The 21,325-nt window shown below is 43.5% G+C and overlaps 1 protein-coding gene across 1 annotated transcript in view; it reads right to left on the minus strand.

The window, feature by feature from the left end:
* micall1a (MICAL-like 1a) overlaps window positions 1-21,325 on the minus strand; it is a 108,437-nt gene that overhangs the window by 22,098 nt on the left and 65,014 nt on the right. Inside the window, exons 6-7 of the mRNA XM_073033538.1 lie at window positions 17,090-17,880; window positions 6,818-6,902 (exon numbers count right to left, since the gene is read on the minus strand). Of these exons, the coding sequence (XP_072889639.1) occupies window positions 6,818-6,902; window positions 17,090-17,880 (876 nt within the window). The remainder of the gene's footprint in view (window positions 1-6,817; window positions 6,903-17,089; window positions 17,881-21,325) is intronic.

The raw sequence follows: 21,325 nt of genomic DNA on the forward strand, positions 1-21,325 counted from the left end.
CTCCCTGAACAAGAAGGCACAGCGGTGTCTCCACTTCCGAAGAAGATTGAGGCAAGCAAGGCCCCCACCCCCCCCACCTCCATCTTATCTGTGTTTCATAGGAGCATTCTGACAAATTGCATCTCCATCTGGTCTGGGAGCAGCTGAGCATCGGACCAGAAGTCCCTACAAAGGACTGTGAGAATGGCTGAGAGGAACATAGGGGTCTCCCTACCATCCGTCGGGACATTTATCATTAAGGATCCCACCCATCCATCCAGCACTCTCTGATTTTCTACAATCAGGCAGGAGACTCCGATGCATAAACAATCAGGATGGGAAACAGTTTCTTCCCTCAGGCCATCAGGTTTCTGAGCTCCTTGCTGTGTTGTATTCAAAGTATCACTGTCCTGTACCTTACAATATTTAATTTATGAACTTTAGTTTGTTTATTTACGTATAATCCATCTGTAGATTTCATCCTTACTTTCACAGGTTATTGTGCGTTATGTGTACTACAGTGCTTTATACCCTGGTTTGGAGAAACATTGTCCTGTTTAATGGTATACGTGCATATAGTTAAATGTCAATAAACTTGACTTCACTAAAATGGACTTGTGTTTTTTTTGTTCTAATTGTGCTCTTGTAAAACTTGTGTTTAATTTATGCAGGTGTAACAGTGTAGCGTCATAACGAGGACTGAAAGGTCAAGAGTTAATCTTTTCCAACTAAAGGATAGTCTAATAGTCTTATATGAGCAGGATAGCGTTTGCTGTATGTACTTTCAGGCTTTCATATGGGTTGGGGCAGAAGAGGGAAACACACTGAAGGGGAAAAAGCAGCAGCAAATCTAGGTGACGGACCCATGTCAGCAAAATCCAGACCAATACTCCAAAGTCAGAGAGATGTAGAGCCGCTGTAGTAAACACTTATGAGCATAAGGTGGCATTACAGGCACAAGTCTCATTCTGGTGTGTGCCTCAAGTAATGGTCGGGATGCACACAACAGTCCTGGGCTCTGAATATTTATAAAGCAAATGTTATTGAAAGGATTACTGGAAAGGGCCTGTGAATTTGGATGAAAATGACTAGATAAATGAGAAAAGAAAATAAGCATTGTCAAATGGGGTAGCATGGTGGTGTAATGGCTAGCATAATGCGATTATAGTACTAGCAATCACTGAGCAGGATTCAGTTCCCGCTGTTGTCTGTACGGAGCTTGTACATTCTCCCTGTGACTGTGTTGGTTTCCTCCGAGTGCTCCAGTTTCCTCCCATATTACATACAAGTTAGGGTCAGTAAGTTGTACACCTGCTATGTTGGCACCAGAAGTGTGGCGACACTTGTGGGCTGCCCCCAACACAATCCTTGCTGATTTGACTTGAAGCAAACAACACACTCCACTATATGTTTCGATGCAAATGTGACAAAGAAAGTTAACACCCGAAAGGCAAGTCTGGACTCAGCTTTCAGATCATCCACCTTTGTCACCCTGCTTTTCATTGCAAAATCTAATTTAGAAATTGAGACATTAACAGCCTTTTTTTTGGGAAACAGGAATTATTCCTAGGAACTGTAGGGAAGCTAATATAGAAATATTTAAATAGAACCAGGAAATGACAGGAACATTAACACGGCAGGCAACAGAAAGTTGGTGCAAGGGGCCATTAGACGTGATCAGTATGGCTACACTGACAGACACTTACACTGTGCTTTCCATAAGGGTGAATTTTACAACTTAGTTGAAGTTTGTGGTGGTTTTGGTTGTCATTGTGTACTTTGTACTTGAGAAGGTTAATGACAAGACCCCAATTCATTCGGTAGGGAAGGAGGTGTGTTTTGCCATGAAGTGGATAGTTCTGTCGACAGCTCTTTAGGGGGCAGGGCAAGATTCTATTATTAGATAGTGCAACAATATGAGTCAGTAATGTGAGCAGAACACCTGGGTGTTGATGAGAAGCTGCAGCGCCATGAGAGCAAAGAAGATTCAGTAAATAATCTTGTTTGGGCATGCAGCTTCAGACTGGGGATGTTCACAGTGCGGACAGCAACATAACCTTCTGGGGAAAAAGGATGCCGTGATCCTTTGGTGAGGCGGCAAGGAAATGGCCGAGTGTGGAGGCTCTCTTCCAGTCCTGCAAGAGGAAGAGTGAGCCCTGTCCTCGGTATCTCCACATTCTCAGAAGGTAGGTCAAAGGGGCATTAAATACATGGATATCGGCTTGCATTGCAGATATCGCCGGAGATCTTTCCAGCTTCAACTAGACTTCAGAAATGAAGAGTGTTTGCAAGCTTCAATGTATAATGTGACAGAAAAGGGGGAAAATGTATCAAACACGGCTCTCAATCTGTTGGCTGCAGCAAGCTGTGCAGGGACCCTGTTAATGCAGATGGCGGATGCTGAGCTTCAATGTCCTCGTAGAATACCATCCAGAGCAGGGGGTCCCCATCTTCCTTTATGCCATGGACTCCTACCATTAACCGAGAGGTCCGTCGACCCCAGATTGGGAACCCCTGATCCAGAGCATCGTTCTTGATCGTGCGCCAACTGCAGGCATGAAATGGCATCAGCGGCCTGCAGGGGAAGGAGATGGATGACTGAGAATGGCGGTTTCCCAAGCAGACTCTCAAAGGGGATGCGTCATCACCAAAGCTCTTCACACAAGCACTAACACCTGCGTGGCTGGTGGTGAGGAAGGCTTCCTCGATCAGATCTTGAGTACGATCAGAATTATTACCTACACTGCTGGGGAAGTGAGACTGTTGCTCATCTGCGGTGGAAGGTCGAGGAAGTGATGAAGTAGTATTTGTTGAGGTACATCCCAAACACTAAACACTGTTCAACAGGCTACTGCCAGGGACACACTGAGACAAATATCAGCTGCTGTTGGAGAACCATGGATACAGTGGTCTGCCTGAAATGTACTAGTGTTCCAGGGCAGAAGTTATGCAGAGCCAAGGCTGCAGAACGGCCACCCTAAGGTGCAGGATTATATGTAGTAGTAGAGCCTCACAACACAGAAACTGAAGTGTTAATTTTTTGATTGATGCTTCAAACTTCTCACTTGCTTGCTGCAGGAAAGGAAGGTCATCTCGTTGAGCTGTGGCAGCTGTTGGAACCACTCTGGAGGACATCAGAACAGTGAGGTTACGCTGCTACTACACAGAAGTTAGAAGCTGAGTACAATTCCCATCACCACATTACAGGGAAGAGGTGATTTCACTGACAAGAGCGTAGAGGAGATTTATAACAATGTTGACAGGCCTGGAAAAGTGCAACTGTAAGGAAAAGCTGAGATAAGCCAGGACTGTTTTCTTTGGAGCGGAGGTAACTGAAGGAGAGCTAATCTGGAATGTGTAATTTTGTGTGGGCAAATAGGAAAGGGCTGTTTTCTTTAGCAGAGGAACTAAAAACTAGGAAACAGATTCAACGTCATTGCCAGGATTAGTGAGAGAGGGAGCATAAGAGGGTTGGTAGAGGGAGAATCCCTATAACACTTAAGATATGCTTGGTTTTGTAGATGCAGAGCAGGACCACAGGCTCAGTGCTAGAAAATGTACCAGTTTAACTAACTCTTTCTCCACCATGCTGGGCCCAAAGGTCTCCTCCTATGCTATGAATTTTCCTATGATTCTTTGTCCAACAGTCTACTGACACATAGTCTTGACTTAGAGCATCAAATTGTAGCTGCTTACTACCTTTTTGCAGTCTTAGAAAAATTTGACCTCGGCCAAAGTTTCATCTCTTGGATCCAATTGCTGTACCTGTGTCCTACTGCTTCTGTTCTAACTAACTTTCAGAAATCCCAAGTATTCAATCTCAAACGTGGCACCCGTCAGGGATGCCCCTTAAGTCCCTTTCTCTTTGATTTGGCTATAGAACCTCTGGCGATAGCATTTCGAAAATGTCCTGAACTGACCGGGATTTGGAGAGGGGGTGTTGAGCATAAAGTCTCTCTCTATGCTGATGACTTACTACTCTTTCTCTCATATCCGTCTACATCCTTACCTCTAATGTTTTCACTTCTTGACCAGTTTAGCCAGATCTCTGGCTATAAACTCAACTTACATAAGAGTGAACTTTTCCCAATTAATAAAGAAGCACAAGAACTAATATTTCGTGATCTCCCTTTTAGAGTAGTCCATAATCAATTTACTTATCTTGGAATTACAGTCACAAGGAAGTTTAAAGATCTCTTTCGTGAAAACTTTGTCAATCTTTCATATGCTACAAAACAGAATCTGGTACAATGGTCACCTCTATCTATGTCCTTGGTAGGTCGTATCAATGTTGTCAAAATGTATGTTCTCCCCAAATTTTTATACTTATTTCAATCTATCCCAATTTTTATTCCTAAATCCTTTTTTGATTCCTTAGACTCTATTATTTTGTCATATCTGTGGCAGAATAAGCGCTCTAGAATTAATAAAATCCACCTCCAAAAATCTAAAAAAGAGGGTGGCATGGCTTTATCTAACTTTTGCTTATATTACTGGGCAGCTAATATACGTTGTGCTGCCTTCTGGTCTTTCTTCCACGGTCAACCTGAGTGCCCTAACTGGGTGGCAATGGAGTTGAGCTCCACTAAAGAATTATCTATATCTGCACTTCTTGGCTCTGCACTCCCTAGCAGTCTGCCCAGATCAATAGCTAATCCTCTGGTTAGACACACTTTGCGTATATGGGCTCAGTTCAGGAAATGCTATGGTTTCCAAGGGTTTTCCATTTCTAGCCCTGTCGCACACAATCACCTTTTTTTACCTACCACGTTCGATTCAGCATTCCATGTTTGGTACAGGAAGGGCATTAGACATTTTGAAGATCTCTTCATTGATAACCGCTTTGCTTCTTTTCAACAGCTCTCTGTTAAGTTCAACCTGCCTAATGCTCACTTTTTCAGATATCTTCAAATCCGACACTTCACTGCTCCTTTAATTCCTAACTTTCCTGAAATGCCTGCGAAAAATGCTATGGACCTATTTCTCTCCATTAATCCACTAGGTGAAGGTTTAATTTCAATTATCCAAGATAAACTAGCAGCCTTACGACGGGCCCCTGTGGATAAAATTAAAATGGCCTGGGAGCAGGATTTAAATATCACCTTATCCGAGGAGAGCTGGGACTCAGTTCTCAAGTCGGTTAACTCAACCTCTCTTTGTGCTCGCCATTGTCTCTTACAGTTTAAGATTGTTCATAGAGCCCATATGTCTAAATCTAAACTATCTCGATTCTACCCTGGCATTAGTCCGCTCTGTGATAAATGTAAGAGGGGCGTGGCCTCTCTCATCCATATGTACTGGCTCTGTCCTAGCTTGGAGAAATTCTGGAAAGATGTCTTCACTACACTATCGGGTATTCTGAATCAGCACCTGGAACCTAACCCCTTAATTGCTCTGTTCGGTTTTTGGGGCGAGACAGATTTATGTCTGGGTCCGACCAAATGCCGAATACTATCCTTTGCCTCTCTCCTGGCGAGACGCTTGATCCTCCTTAGATGGAGAGATGTTGCCCCGCCCACTCATGCGCAATGGCTTAACGACATTATGGCCTGCTTGGACCTCGAAAAAATTCATTATTCAGTTCTCAATTCGGATTTAAAGTTCCATAAGGGCTGGGGGCCTTTTATCGAGTACTTTCATAACCTTCCTCTTGACTAGGGTTTTTTTTCTTTTCGGTCCCTTGCTTTCAGCTCCCTTTTTTTTTCTGGTAGTAGGCATTATTATCCTCTGTTGCTAAGTGTATTCACAGTCTGGGAGTTTGACTGTCCGGACTTATACTCTCTATATTGTGTGGTGGTTGGTCTGGAATTGTTGTTTTTTTTTCTTGTGTTGTGGGGGTTTGGGGAGGACACTAAGCTCACTTGTCTTTAATTTAGGTGCTTTTTTGTTAAATTCTCTTCCTTTGTAGCATGTTGTTATTGTATGCTTAACCTTGCTCTGTATTAATGCTCCTCACTGGGATTTGGGGTTTTTAATTTTGTAAAATGTTTTGAAAAACTAATAAAAAAAATTTAAAAAAAATAAAAAAAATTGTAGCTGCTTATTGAGTCAAGCATCTAAGAGTAGAACCTGGAGCATTTTTAACCAGAAAGAAAGCAGTGAAGCCCTGGGCAAGCAGCTGACCCTTGCTCGTATCATGAGCACTACCGCTGAACGGTGTGAGTGAACGCATCAAGTCACTGAAGAAGGCATTGGAGTGTCTATTTAACAGATAAAACCAGAGCTTATATGGGGCATCACAGTAACCCACAACAGGATCCCAATGTCATCCTGCAGAAATCCTCCTGGGGTCGGCACCCTGACGGTTTCAGACAGCCTGAACTTTCCACACATGCCTGTCCCCTGCAGGAATCCTGTAAAACCCTGTGCATAGGTGGTGGTACATATATTGTACAAACATCATCACAAGACCACCACTCCCATCCCAGTCGCATGCTCCCACAGCCTGCAGAAATCCCACCGAACTGCAGAACTAGCCCACCCCAGCCACATGCACTTAGCACCCTACCCGGGGGTCCCAAAGTCACATTCACTTCAAAAACTCTGCTTCTCCACGGTAGTGGAGCAGTTGACGTGACGCTATTACAGGGAGTTCAATTCCGCATCCCCTGTGAGGAGTCTGTACGTCCGCCCCCCCGGAATGTGTGGGTTTTCTCCGGGTGCTCTGGTTTCCTCCCACGGTCCAAAGATGTAGCGGGTAGGCCAATTGGTCTTTGTAAACTGTCCTGTGATTGGGTTAGGGTTAAATCGTGGTTGCTGGGTGGTGCGGTTCGAAGGGCTGGAAGGGCCTAGTCCATGCTGTCTCTAAGTAAACAAATAAAGGCCCTGGTCAACGTACCTGGCCTCAGGAGTGCACCGTTCTGTCAGGGACCGGGGCCGATCCCGGGGCTTCGGCACTGGAGTAGTTTGCTCGGTCACGCCTCCTAAACAAACAGCAAAAACACTGCTGAACCTTCCACAGGAGAGTCAATGAACAGTGACACTTGTTTCTTTGACAAGTACAACAAAACCCTTGTAGGCTTCTCTTTATAGTCACCAGTGTAACATTAAATAGTGCCACCTCGTGCAGGTTGTGCATACGCCTGCTCCAGTGAAGCTCTCAGGTCAGCATCACTCCTGTAAAATCAATGTTTCTCAAAGAGTTTACTGCTATTATCCACAATATAATGTGATCAGGTCTCTTATGGGTGTCAGCAGTGAATTTTCTAGGGGAACAAGGTACTTGAATCTCTCAGATGTAGTCATAATGTGTTCCAATCTTTCAAAAATATACAAAAAAAATAGATGTATCTCTGCTCATTTCCAGTCACTAAAGATCTTGTTATGTGTAGCCACTGATAAAATGGATGAAATAGAATACAAGCTTCCACAAACATTAGTAAAATAATATCAAATATGAGATTTTGCAGGTGCTGGAAATCCAGGGCAACACACATACAAAATGCTGGAGGAACTTAGCAGGTCAGGCAGCATCTATGGAGGAATAAGAGTCTATGTTTCGAGCAGAGACTCCTCATCAGGACTAGAATAATCTTGCTGTTTTAAATATAGCGTGAGAGATTAATGTTGTCCAGGATTGTGGATTATTCCACCACTCTTCTTTGAAACTGAGTTATGGGATCTTTTACACTTGCCTTGGAGCACAAAGCTTTTCATCTTAAAGATTCACAAGTATGTCACCTTAAAGATAGCGCCAATAATGAAAAATGGGTTTAATCTTATAGATGTTTCAGAGATTAGTAGCATGGTGATCAAAGGTTAATTAAATATTCCTGATTGTCCCAGGTTGTGTATTTAATATTTCAGTAATATTTGAGCAATCTTGTAAATATGTTGTTGATTAAGCATTCTCATTTGTTTAAATAATTAAGGATTTATATGTAAAAGTATGTGAACTGCATTTGCCATCATGCTACCACGTGTTAAGTACCTCGCTTAAAGTAAATTCAAAGTTAGATTCACATTTTAGACTTGCGTGCCTTTCTTTGACAGTCCAGTATTTGGAAAGGATGAACCAAATTGGGAAGAAAGAAAGAAAGAAAGAAGGAAGAAGAAGGAAGAAGAAGGAAGAAGAAGAAGAAGAAAGAGGGAGAGAGAGAGAGAGAGAGAGAGAGAGAGAGAGAGAGAGAGAGAGAGTGTGTGTGTGTGTGTGTGTGTGTGTGAGTGAGAGTTAACCTTCATAACAAATTGTCACATGAATAGTGAGGAGCTGTTATGGTACAAAACGACAAGGCACAGGATCTCGACCCAAAATGTCGACTCTCTATTCCTTTCCATAGATGCTGCCTGACCTGCTGAGTTTCTCCAGTATTGTTACATGAAACAAAAATTTCCCCCCACCAGCCGCAGCAATAACTTGTTGAAAGCATTAACTAAAATTTTAGAATGGTGTGTAGTCAAGATAATAGGGATTATTTTAATCTTAATCTTCATGAGATTGGTCACTGGAGCTGAGAGGCTGTTGTGATACCTATAGCTCCACTTTGCCACCATAATAACAGCACTTAAATTTTAGCTGCGAGGATAGATTTATATTGTATACCATTTGCCAGCCAGTTAATTGGGGAGTACAGAACTCTTATGTATTATTTCACGTGTTAGCATCATTGATCTGAAATACCCAAGACACCCAGGAATGATAACCACAAACAAATGTTTTGCTGAAAACACAGATTTTGAGATTATGTTCTATTTAAAAATAAGTATTTCTAAATTCTGGCATGACTTGAATATAACAGTTATTTAATACAACAATGTTATTTTAAGAACTTTTTATAACTATGCAAGATTGAATAGACTATTTTAAGACATACAAGGGGCCCCATGGGGATCATGAAAGGAGAGATTTGAGTAATACACCATGGAACAGACCAAGTACCTTAGACCTAAACTTGTGTAATGAGGCAAGCTCGTTTACAATCTAGATGTAGGAATCATGTAAAGAAAATGACCAAATTTAAAAAGAATTCTGCGCACTGTTTGAGAACACTGTCCAATCAGAACGTGACTAAACAAATCCAATTACAAAGGCAGTTTGACAAAGATAGATTAGGAAATTAAATTAAAGGATTACCTAACAGATTAACAAAACCTGCATATTCCATTGCAAAAGAGTAACTCTATAGGGGAAGCAGAAGGAGAAGGGAAGTAAAGCAGAGTACAAGTCTAAATGATGCCAAGAAAATCAAGTTCAGAAATGAGTTTTAGGGATCAGCTACAAATGATAAAGGGATAAAGATCAGATTGGACATTAATTATAGAGTTGTCAAATGGTGGTTGTGCTGCGTCTAGTGTGGTAGTGCAGGGGGTAGTGCTTGTTGTTCTCACTTTCAGCTTCCACTGCCGGCTTGCGGTCTTGCGCGCTGAATGTTTAAGTTTCTCGCTGCCAAGTACACAGCCTCTCCAACAGCAAGCCTCGCGTTCTGCTTCCTCGCTGGTGACACATGGAAACCGAACTCCTTTTGGACTCAGGCTGAGCTACAGAGGGTGGGGAGGAGGTCTGGCCCACACACAGGCCCACCAGTGTGTGGGCACGCCCTGGTGCTCGTGAACCAGGTCCCCAGCTATGGGCAAATAGCCCCGCTGCCTTGTGGGCAGCTTCGGGAGAGACAAAGGCTATGGGAGTAAACCCAGAAAGCAAATCCGGAGTGGAGCCCCTAAGGCGGTTGGACATCATTGAACATCCTTCCAGCAGCTCCTGCAGCCAAGCTGGTGCCAAACGTATTGCTTCATAAGCTTTCCTTTGGACTACACTGGTGAGGCCGAGAGGGGGAGCTGGACGACTGGCCATCTCAGGATCCCCATACTTTCCGCCCAGGCTTGTGATGATGATCATCACCCATTGTCCTTCAAGACATACGGATGCCAGCCACCACAAGTCAGAAATACAATTGTACAGGCATAGCAAGGAAACCGTCCCTGCTGCCTATTAAGCACCAATTTTCATACTAACCCTACCCTAACTAATTATATCCTCTCCACATCCTCACCAACCACCCCACCCAAACCCACCCTCACTTGCTATCCAACAAGTTATACCGACGGGTTAGATGAAAAGACAGCTAAGTTTAAACACATATGGCATAGCAGTATAATGTGGGAAAATATAGAGTTATGCACTTCGGCAAGATGAATTGAAGAATAACAATATTCATATGCTGAGAAACAAATTATTCACATGTTCACAAGGTACATGTAAATAAGGAACTGAGGAAAAAGTATGGGGAAACAAAGTATTCAGGGCTTTTGAAGTAAGATCTGAATGTGGCTCTGGTCTTCATACCTATGAAGGATCCACTGGAGTTCTACTATATTGATTCATGGATTGTAGTGTTTCCTCATGAGGAGAGATTAGGGGAAGCTGGCCTCCACTAGCTTAAGTTTGGAAAAAAGGAAGGTCAAGATTCCGAGAGGGACTCACAGGGCAAAAGACAAGAGTCTGCTACCTGCAGTTCAGGATTCTGGAAGGCACAATCTCAGGAGAAATATTTGAGGGTGATCCTCATCACTTCATCCAGAGGATTATAAATATTTGGAATTCTGTGTATTCTCAATTAAGTATATACTGCATTAAAAGCTGAGACTAATACATTTTTGGATACCAAGAAAATCAAGAGATCTGAGGCTCAAAAGCGATAAAGGACAAGATGGAGAATTACCCACAATTGCCTTGAAAAGCAGAGCAGTCTAGAAGATTCTCACGGCTTTCTCCTGCTTCTATTTCTTACCTTCAGTGGTGCGCAACTCCCCAAATACTGCAGTGGTGTCAAGATAGACATTCGGGCTTTCACAAGACCCGATTCTCAAAAAAAGGTGACACTGTTTCAAGGTGTTTAATTTAAAAGGGGTGTGTAGAAATTTCTGTAGAGAATGACAAATCTCTGGAGCTCTCTGTCCCAGGTGTCGTGGATGCTATAGCTCATTAGAAACATTTAAAATGGAGGCAGATTAGTTTCTGAAATATCAGGGGGATTGAGGGTCATGGGCATTGGGGAGAGAGGAGTTGAGGTCTAGGGGTAGATCAGCCACGATCACATTGAGTGGCAGGGCAGGCCTGAGGGCTGAGTGTTCTGCTCCTGCTCTCACATGCAAGTTCTTACCCGACTCAGAGGTAAAGGATGCTACTAAGCTGCAGCCTACATGACACTGTTAAAGCAAAGCAACGCTCAGTGACCCTGCAACAGAAATTATGAAGTAACATCATCCCGAAAGTGAAGCAGACTTGATGGGATGAATGGTGTTATTCTGTTCCTGTGCTTTATAGAAACAGTGATTCGACTATTTCTAGCATCTTCTACTTTGAGTTTCAGGTTTCTCAGTATCTCAAGGTTGAACCTTGTCCTAAATATATGAACAAGCATTACTGCATGTCTAACTCCCTCAGGTGGAGATCCCACAACTCCAGCTCCAAAGAGTAGGGGAGTTCTCCTTGACATCTTGATTCAAAACCTGCTCCTCACCATTCATTAAATAAACAGTTTGAATGGCCACACGAGTGAATCTGCAGATGCTGGAAATAAAGTTTGAATGGCCCTTTTAATGCGTAATTCTGTCATAGGTATATTGGTTATTTCAGGGTTTATATTATCTTAGCAACTATATATTACAAATAGTCCAATGAAACTCCTGAGATTGTAAACTGATGTCACAGAATTACAATATTAAAATGATTTAATGTAGTTAGAATATAATTTTCTTCTCTAAAGTTTAATAATACTAAGTGTTTTAAAATAAATATTTTCCAAGATTCCCTTCAGAACAAATTTTTAAAAGTTGGCCACACAGAGAAAAGTAATCTGTCCTACAAAACTGAGTGCTGATGACAGATTGTTCACTTCTCTGGCCTTGTCTCTGAGATCCCTGTTGGTTTTGAATTGCTGAACCGCCCAGGGAAGATTACCGAGGCTGTTTCAAGCACTTTGTTCTAGTTGGAGGTCAGGTGTCTTCTGAGTTCCATTCCATATAAGGCCTTGCCTCCAGTCACATATTTCTCTCTGTTCATAACCTCATTCCATAAAACAAGTTGCCAGCTCATTAATGATAGGATCACACGACCGACTGAGTAGCTTGGGTGCAGAAACTTCACCGCCCACGTAGAAAACCAATGTCTGTCCAAGGCATAAACCTTCATTGCATTGAAATATCTCACAGACTCAGAACACAGTAACATGAGACATTTTGCAGAAGCTGGAAGTTCAAAGCAACAAAATGCTGGAGGAACTCAGGAGATCAGGCAGCACCTACAGAAATGAATAAACAGTCGACGCTTCTGGCCGAGGCCCTCCTTCGGGACTCGGTGAGTGGCTGCACTAGCTATGACATTGGTGAACACCATTTACCTGGACCCTTCAGTATTCATCCTTTACCATTCCTATACTGTGCCATTTAAATACTCTTGTTGTCTCTTTAATAGCCGTACTAGGAAGATGTTATGCAGAAACATTCCTTCTAGCCTCCTTCATTCTATGGATAATAAACTGCAATCCAATAGTAATTTGACAATTACCACAAACCACCTTTCCTCAATTACCCTCTTCAAACCTTTCGTCAGGACTGAAGAGGGAGGGGGCAGGGGCCCTATAAAGAAGGTGGGGGGGAGGGTGGAAAACCAATGGGCCCCTGCCCCCTCCTTCTTTAGTTTTCCTGATTGGTTTTCCACCCTCTCCCCACCTTCTTTATAGGGCCCCTGCCCCCTCCTTTAGTCCTGATGAACAGTCTCGACCCGAAACGTTGACTGCTCCTTTCAACGGATGCTGCCCAACCTGCTGAGTTCATCCAGCTTGTTTGTACGTCTTTATTATCATGGCAGGTGTGTCGTGAAATTTGTTCACTCAGGTTCCTTACTTCCTTAGGTTCCTCAGCCAGGGGAAAGCATCTCTGCAACTGGCCTGTCTTAAAGTCTTTTAAGAACTGTATGTTTAAAAAAAGGTCTCATCTCATTCTTCTCAACTGTGAAGATATTCCCTGTCTAGTCCTTCTGTCCTCACACACTACCTTGGAAAAAGTCAGCTGTGATATTAACCTGAGGTAGTAAAGGAACTAAAGGCTGATTGTATCCCATCCCTCCTTGATACGCCTGCTAACAAACAATAATCAATCTCATTTTTTTCAAATATGGTATCGTTCTCAAACCTCAACAACTTTTTGAAGAGTGCCCAATTGCCATTACCTACCAGTGCCCCTGATTAAACTAACTCTAATATTATGCCTTCTTCCCCCACTAAGGAAATAATTTCTCACCATCCATCCTATCAATTCCAACAAGTTTTTCAGGCATATCAATTACATTAAGTACTACTGGGCTGAAAGCCAACCTCCCAGGAGATAAAAATGAAAATGGTCATTTACCTTCTAAGTCTATTCTGTCACTTAGAATGACATAATAAGCCAAGCACCAGATTGTATTACAAAGCCATTATCCTTTGGTTTATACAGGCTTAATATCTAATTTAGAGTAAATTAACTGGGTATTGATTGCTGTGTAGAAGAAAAACTTTCTAACTTCAGTCCTAACTGGCTTGACTCTAATCTTCAGACTAATACCCCTGATTGTTAACCCTCCAAACCTGAGGTTCCCAGTTTTTTTAAGCCAGGGACCAATATCATTAAGCAAGGGGTAAACAATTGAAACAGGTTTCCTTACGTGTTCCTTTAATAACACTAAAGTATCTTTGCTGACAGAATGGCGAGGACTGCTCAGTGCTGAAGATGTGGTCTAACCCACATTCTGTACAGCTACAACACAACTCCCCTTTTGAAATAAACACATTTTTCAGAGTTAATTTTGTATCTGTCCATTAAGTTTTCAGTGATTTCTGGACAGTTCCTAGCTTTTATCCTGTAGGAAGCAGACTGATCCATCACAGATATCTTTGCACTTTCCCCTGCAAAAAACAGCACCTGCCATAGCTTCCCCATTTCCTGTCCACCTTCCCCTTTCATGGTGCTTATCATGCACCTAATGCATCAACAGCAAGGTCCACTGGAGCAACTATATAACTTGTAGAAAGACTAAAAAGCTGAATTAATCTTTAATAATGCTTTAAAAAAATGATAGTTACATCATTAACATAAGAGATCTGGCAGATGCTGGAAACCTTGAGAAACACACACGAAACACTGGAGAAACTCAGCAAGTCAGGCAGCATCTATAGAGAGGAATAAACAGTTGTTTCTGGCCAAGACCGTTCATCAGGACTGCATCATGTCAACTGGGCCATGTTCATCTATAGAGAGGAATAAACAGTTGTTTCTGGCCAAGACCGTTCATCAGGACTGCATCATGTCAACTGGACCATGTTCATCTATAGAGAGGAATAAACAGTTGTTTCTGGCCAAGACCGTTCATCAGGACTGCATCATGTCAACTGGGCCATGTTCTCCAATACCTTCTAACCAACTCCCTGTCCAAGCCAATAGACTGCTTCCAATTTGTGCAATATTATGTTCATTCTATGGAATCCTGCTGAATGATTTCTAAAAAAATCCAGATAAACAATACCTATAGGAATTCCCTTATCCACTCAGTGACTAAAGTGCTTAACTATGTAATGTTATATTTGCCCCTAACAAATTTTCAGCACTTTGCTTTAATTTAATTGCTCAGTCATTGTGCCACTGTTAACAGATTCCACTAAGTTCCTAACTATGCACTAGATAGCTAATGATTTAGTTAAATTACCAATTCCTAGTTATTAATAACTAGCATATTAATTCAACAACTCTTCTATATTAGCCGTGAACATTACCTGTCCTAGTCAATGTCACAGCCAAGAAAGCACAGCGAAGCCTGAGGAGGCTAAAGGAATTCAGCAGGTCTCCATCAGCTCATGCCAATTTTTATTGACACACCATATCTGTCTGGATTCACAATGGCTCGGTATGGCAGCTGAATGCAAGAAACCGCAGTGTTGTGGACACACTCAGCATATCACAGGAACTGGCCTCTCCCCTATGGACTCAGTCTAAAATTCTCACTGCTACAGTAATGCAGCCAGCACAATCAAAGACCCCACCCACCCACACATTCTCCCTTCTCCCCTCTCCCATCAGGTAACAGATTCAAAAGTCTGAAAGCATGTATCACCAGGTTCAAGGACAGCTTCTATCCCACTCTTGAAAGGAGCTTTTGTACAATAATACGGACTCTTGGTCTCACAAGGGACCTCTCTATGATCTTGCCTATTTTCGTTTACCTGCACTGCACTTTTTCAGTAGATTTCATACTACGGTAATTCTGTTCTGCTATTGTTTTCCTCCAGGAGGACTACAGACTTGTTGTTCAGTTTGGAGGCTTGTGTGCCTCAGTGACCCGGAGAGCTATGTTGGCTGGAGTCAGGGCTTTAAGCTTTGGCTCTTGGTAGGGTCACCCATGCCAAACAGGGCAATCGGTTGAGGCCAGACTAAGAGAGGTCCACCGGTCCTCCAGGTTCAGGGGCTCAGCTCAGGGCTCACAACCCTGAGTGGTTAAGACAAAATTGCTACAGAGACGGCAATGAAGTCTCAATCATGGCTGACAGGAGTGAAAACTGAGAGGAAACTACTGATATGATGAAGGAAGCCCTGAACACCACCAGAGATGGAGACCTTTTATTTCTGCTCTAAACGCCAGTGGCGCATCGTGCATAGGAAAACTATTGTTTTATCTTATTCTAGCTCAATGCACTGTATGATGATTTGTTCTGTATAAACTGCAGGCATCACAAACTTTTCACTGTACCTTAACAAACCAGTACTTTCTGAAACCGCCAGGATCATCTGGAAAACAGTTGCTCTGAGATAACAGTATCCAGAGCAAGGACCATCCAGCCGTAATGTCCCACTTCTTTGCTGGGATTACTGCAAAATCATCTAGTGTATCAGGAACCAACTCTTCTGCAGCCAACACTGCCTGCCATCTTAACTCAACGATAAGACGGAACAATCTCACCGTCTGTGTCTGCTGGAATTGGGTGCAACATTGTCTAGACAACTGGGCCTCAGGCAATGACATTCTACTCTGGAAATACATTGACAGGGTTTGACAAAAGGTAGAACTATGGCTCCCATCACAGGCTGCAATGTAAGCATATCAAGACATTAAGAATTTTTTTTAATAGAAAAATTTGCTTTTCCCTTTGCCTCCTGATCTGCAGGCTAAAAATTCTGATTAAAATGCATAGGGATCCACTCCTCTACAAGGTAATTTTTGCAGTGTAATATGAAAAAGCTTTAACGAGACTGCTCTCTGAAGTATAGCAACAAAGCATAGAGACAGGCATGGTGCCATCTGTCAGCAAGCCCCAGATTTAGAGGACTTCCTTTTGGCCGAATGGCCGCTTGCCAGTTGTTTTCTTCAGATTTGATTGCAGCAGCTTCCTTCAGCACTGTTTGGGAGATTAGTCTCAGTGCTTTCAGCAACGGTGAAAAGTTCAATAAAGGGCAAAACTTGTTCCAGGTTGACGTGAAAGGCTGGAGGCTCAAGGGACTGCAGACTCAAAAATCTGGACCAACTGGAGGAACTCTGAGTCAAGCACCATTTGTGGGGGTGGTGAGTGGAACTGTTAACACCTTGGACCGAAACCCAGGATCAGGACTGACGTAGAGAGCAGAGGCAGTGAGCATAAAGTGAAGAGTGGAGTGGTGAGACGGGAGCCTGAGGTGATTGGTGAGCTGAGGAAGAGTGAAAGATGATGGACTGTTTGCACCAGCTAGGGGAGGGAAGGTGAGGGGGCGGTGGAGATGGAAGGCAATTGAGAAACTGATGGAGCAAGGAGGGGAGGAGGTTTGCCCCTTCATCCTCAGCTCCTAGATGGCTTTCAGACATTATATTTACCCTGGCTTGGCATGTATTAACTTTATTAGTCTCACCACATTAAATCTAACTACAGTGCCTTATGTTTGCACTCCCTGCTTCACAACATTAGCAATGGTGACTTCTTTCAACCAGCCCCTAAACACTCCCAACTTTAACTGTAACTCCCCTGCAAAGCCACTTTTGCTGAGCTTGTGTACAGCCATCACTCAACTTTCAGCCTGCCACCCTTTCTTTACCTCACTCCAAGGTGCACGAAGCCCACGCTAACAGTGCAGCAATAACACACCTGGCCATTAATACAGGAGCATTATGTACCATTTGCAAGTTCACCGGTCTCCGATCTCTGGACCGAGGTTTCACTCGTTCCACCGCCAAAGCTGACCCGCGGCCGAGGTACGGGGCGTGGTGTTGCCACGGGCGACGTCGCAGAGTCAACGGTTTTCCTCGGAACGGGGACAGGGAGAGTTTTCAGCTGCTCTTCAGCAGTTTCTTTGCTCGCTTCTGTGTGGCTTCCGTCATTGCATCCGGCGGGAGGCTCTGAACTGTTGGTGTTCTCGGCAGCGACGTCCGTCTCCATCACTACTGCCAGCCGCTGCTCATTCGGGGAAACAAGCAGGTCAGGCTGCTTACTGATACCATTCTCAGTTTGATCTTTACAAACAGAATGGTCCGCTGACCTCTGCGTTAACTCTGGCATTTGAGACTCCACACCAGGCTTTGATGTTTCCTTTAAGTCTGTGCTGCTGGAAAGTTTTGGGATTTTGTCAGCAGTGGGACGATAGTGCTCAGAAGGCACTGAGGGTGAAAGGCCGCTCCCTGGACTGCATGATTTCTCACTACTTTCCTCCGCATTTAGCTCCGCTCTTTTCATCTGGCTGGGACCATAGCCTTCGGATGCTTCTGTCGGCACCTGGGAATGATGCGGTGTCCGTGGGCTAGCTGGTGAAGTTGGCAGAGATCCATGGTACGACGGCAGGCTCGGACCGGACGCGGGTCGCTGCGGCTGCCCAGTGACCCGTCCGCGATGGTGTGTGCATACGAAAGTTCCTGAATGTGCACCTGGCTTGTAGGCTCCAGGGAGCAAAGTGCTAGAACATTCCTTACACCTGAAGAGAAACAGGACAGAAATAATCAAATTAACACGGCAGATCAAGGGTGAGCAAGTAGGACATTACATAACTCTGGAAAAGAAACAATTATTCCAAAATCAATGAATCTGATTGCGGTTCGAACTTTACCCCACTAAAATCATGTGTCAGTAAAGTTAACAGCAGTCCCAGAATGGCAGAAGGAACGGTTTAAGCTGAGGAAACTGTGGGCAGAGCTGAAATTGGTGCCAGAGGGCATCTTCCCCAGCCCATCAGCGGAACAGTTTAAATTCTTCTTCTAATGTCCCTATTTTCCTTTTCAAGCTGGCTGGGGTCCTGTCAGAGGAGTCCGTGATCTACAGCTGCACTCAAACGGCATGTTCCCGTTCTTGGTGCTTGCCGATCAGCCATGGTTTCAACGTCTACAGAAGCGGCCTGGAAGATGGGGGCCTTCGGGGTGTGGCCTAGGGTGGCTCTGTGGACCCGATTTCTCGCCAGTCTCACGAACTGAACGGTAGTGGGGAGCCGGAACATCGAGACGGCAAGTGGGGCTGTCGGAGGCTGTACTCGGGGGTCACGCTCTCTCTCGATGGTGAGACAATAATATTAAGTCCGGGGAACTCGAAATAAAAGTGGCGCTACAGACTGTAACATCGAAATAGTGACTGTTGGTCTCCCCTCTTGCAGTAGATAGCTCTCTCTCCCTTGTTAGCTAGGGTGAGAGAGCCCGAGGGATGTCAAACTGTTGGAACAAACAGTAGTTTTTGATGGGACTGTATGAGGGTGACTGATGTTCATGGCCTAAGGTAGAAGGAGTCAATTTTAGAAAACCTAGCACATTTATTTTTCAGCAGAGTCCCTTCCTACATTTACACACTTAGTCCAGTGGTCATGGAGCATACGGATCTTGGACCTCCAGAAAGTGTTCACAGCAAGGGTGATTGATAAGTTTGTGGCCTAAGGTTGAAGGAGATGAGTTATACAGCTCTCGTTACATGCACATGCAGTTCCACTCTAAGTGATTATGCAGAAAGTTTGAAGTTAATAACGCACCTCCTTCTACCTTAGGCCACAAACTTATCAATCACCCCGATGAGTTAACTTTGTGTCCAATATTCCCAAGCTAATAATCCTGATTTTTTCTTTAGCTAAGCATCAAAGGTAGAAGGTTTTCACCTCAGACTGTTTGAAAAATGGCCAAATCAATGTTAATATAACCTCATTATTCAGTCAGCCTACTTGCACTCCAAGGAGACTTTGGTCACATTTTCTCATCCTGCATCAGGAGATAGAATGGGGTTGCTTGATTTCATTACGGACACACATGGTAGAGTCTGGGATTCAGTCCGAAGCTGAGACCAAGCAGGTTGGTGGAGTGGGTCAAAAGGACAACTCGTCCAGCGTTGGATACACGTGACACAATCAAAGAAAGTGCACTGATTGGCCAGTCATCACAGCACGAGGATCCTGCTGCAGTGATGCAATCTCAGCCAGCCAGCCATTCAACAGAGAACGTGGAACAGTGCAGCATAGCAACGAGCCTTCGGCCCACAACGTCTTTGTCGACCATGCCAACTTAAACTAATCTCATCCTCCTATACACAACCTCATGTATCTAAGTGCCTCTTAAATCTTGTTATCCAAATAAGAACCCAGTTTATTATCACGTGTATGTCGTTAAATTTGTTTTGCAGTGGAAGTATGGTGCAAGATACAAAAATTTACTGTAGATTACAATAAGATATAACAAACAAATAAATAGTGTGAAAGGAGGGCAAAATAGTGAGGTAGAGTTCATAGACCATTCAGAAATGATGATGGAGGGAAAAAAGCTACTTCTGAAATGTTGAGTGTGTGTCTTCAGGCTCCATACCTCATCCCTGATGGTAGTAATGAGAGGATGGCATGTCCTGGGTGGTGAAGGTCATTAATGATGGATGCTGTCTTCTTGAGGCATTGCCTACTGAAGATTTCCTCAGTGGTGGAGAGGCTGTTGCCCACGATGGAGCTAACAACCCTCTGCAGATTTTTAAAATTTGGATCCTGTGCGTTGAACTTCCCGAATGAGGCAGTGATGCAACCAGTCAGAATGGCCTCCACACACATCTGCAGAAAATTTGCTAGTCTTTGGCGACATACCAAATCTCCTCAGCCCGCTAATAAAATACAGCCACTGGCATGCCTTAATTGTGATTGCATCAATATGTTGGACTAGGATAGAACCTCAGAGATGGTGACATCTACAGCAGTTGCTTTCACCACTTGCCCCAGCTACAGTGTAAAAAAAACTTACTTATCTCCTTTAAACTTTCCCCTCTCACCATAAAGCTAATCCCCCTAGTACCTGACGTCTCCACCCTAGGGAAAAAAATGTTTTCTATGCCTTTCATAAACTTATACACTTCTATCAGATTGCACTTCGGCTTCTGCTGTTTTAGAGAAGACAATGCAGTTTGTGCAACCTCTCCTCATAGCTGATACTCTCTAATCCAGACAACATCCTGGTGAACCCCTCTGCACCCCCTTCAGAGTTCCCAGATCCTCCCTGTATTAAGGTGATCATTCCTGCACACGCTGCTCCAAATGTGCCGTACCATGGTTCATGAAAATGACTCCAGGATTGAAGAGCAACTGATTTAGATGAGGGGTGACCTCACTGAAACCTATCGAACGGTGAAAGGCCTTGATAGAGTGGATGTGGAGAGGATGTTTCCTATGGTGGAAGAGTCTAAGACAGCCTCAGAATACAGGGATGCCCTTTTAGAGCGGCGATCAGGAGGAATTTCTTTAGCCAAGGAGTGGTGAATCTGTGGAATTCTTTGCCACAGGCAGCTGTGGAGGCCAAGTCTTTATGTATATTTAAGACACAGGGTGACAGACTCTTGATTGATCAGGGCATGGAGGGATTACGGGGAGAAGGCAGGAGACCGGGAATGAGAAGAAAATTGGATCAGCCACGATGAAATGGCGGAGGAGACGCTTTGGGCCAAATGGCCTAATTCTGCTCCTATATCTTATAATCAAACTTTTATACAGCTGCACGTGACTTGCCAACTTAAGCTCAATGCCCTGATCAATGAGGGCAAGTATGCTGTAAGTCTCCTTTACCACCTGATCTACTTATGCTGTCACTTTCAGTGAGCTATGGACACTGTTCCCTCTAAGCTGTGCGGGTGCACGGCTGAGCAGTAACCAAAATGGTGCTGCACATCTTGCCTTTGTTGTCGTTTAGCTGAAAATTTCTTTTATATATTGTTAATATAATCTTGAAATCATGTTAATATAATTGTTAAATACCTTGTAATTAATTGCGTTAATGAATATACCCCATAAATTTTCTAAATAATAAACATACCACATTCTTTACTTTGAAACATTTTAAAGCTTCAATGTATTTATGTTGTCATTGTTTCAAGTTACAACATTGTTACAAATTGTAACAATAAACACAGAATGGAAGTCG

This window comes from Hemitrygon akajei, chromosome 31 (genome assembly GCF_048418815.1).
Source record: "Hemitrygon akajei chromosome 31, sHemAka1.3, whole genome shotgun sequence".
Taxonomy (NCBI): domain Eukaryota; kingdom Metazoa; phylum Chordata; class Chondrichthyes; order Myliobatiformes; family Dasyatidae; genus Hemitrygon; species Hemitrygon akajei.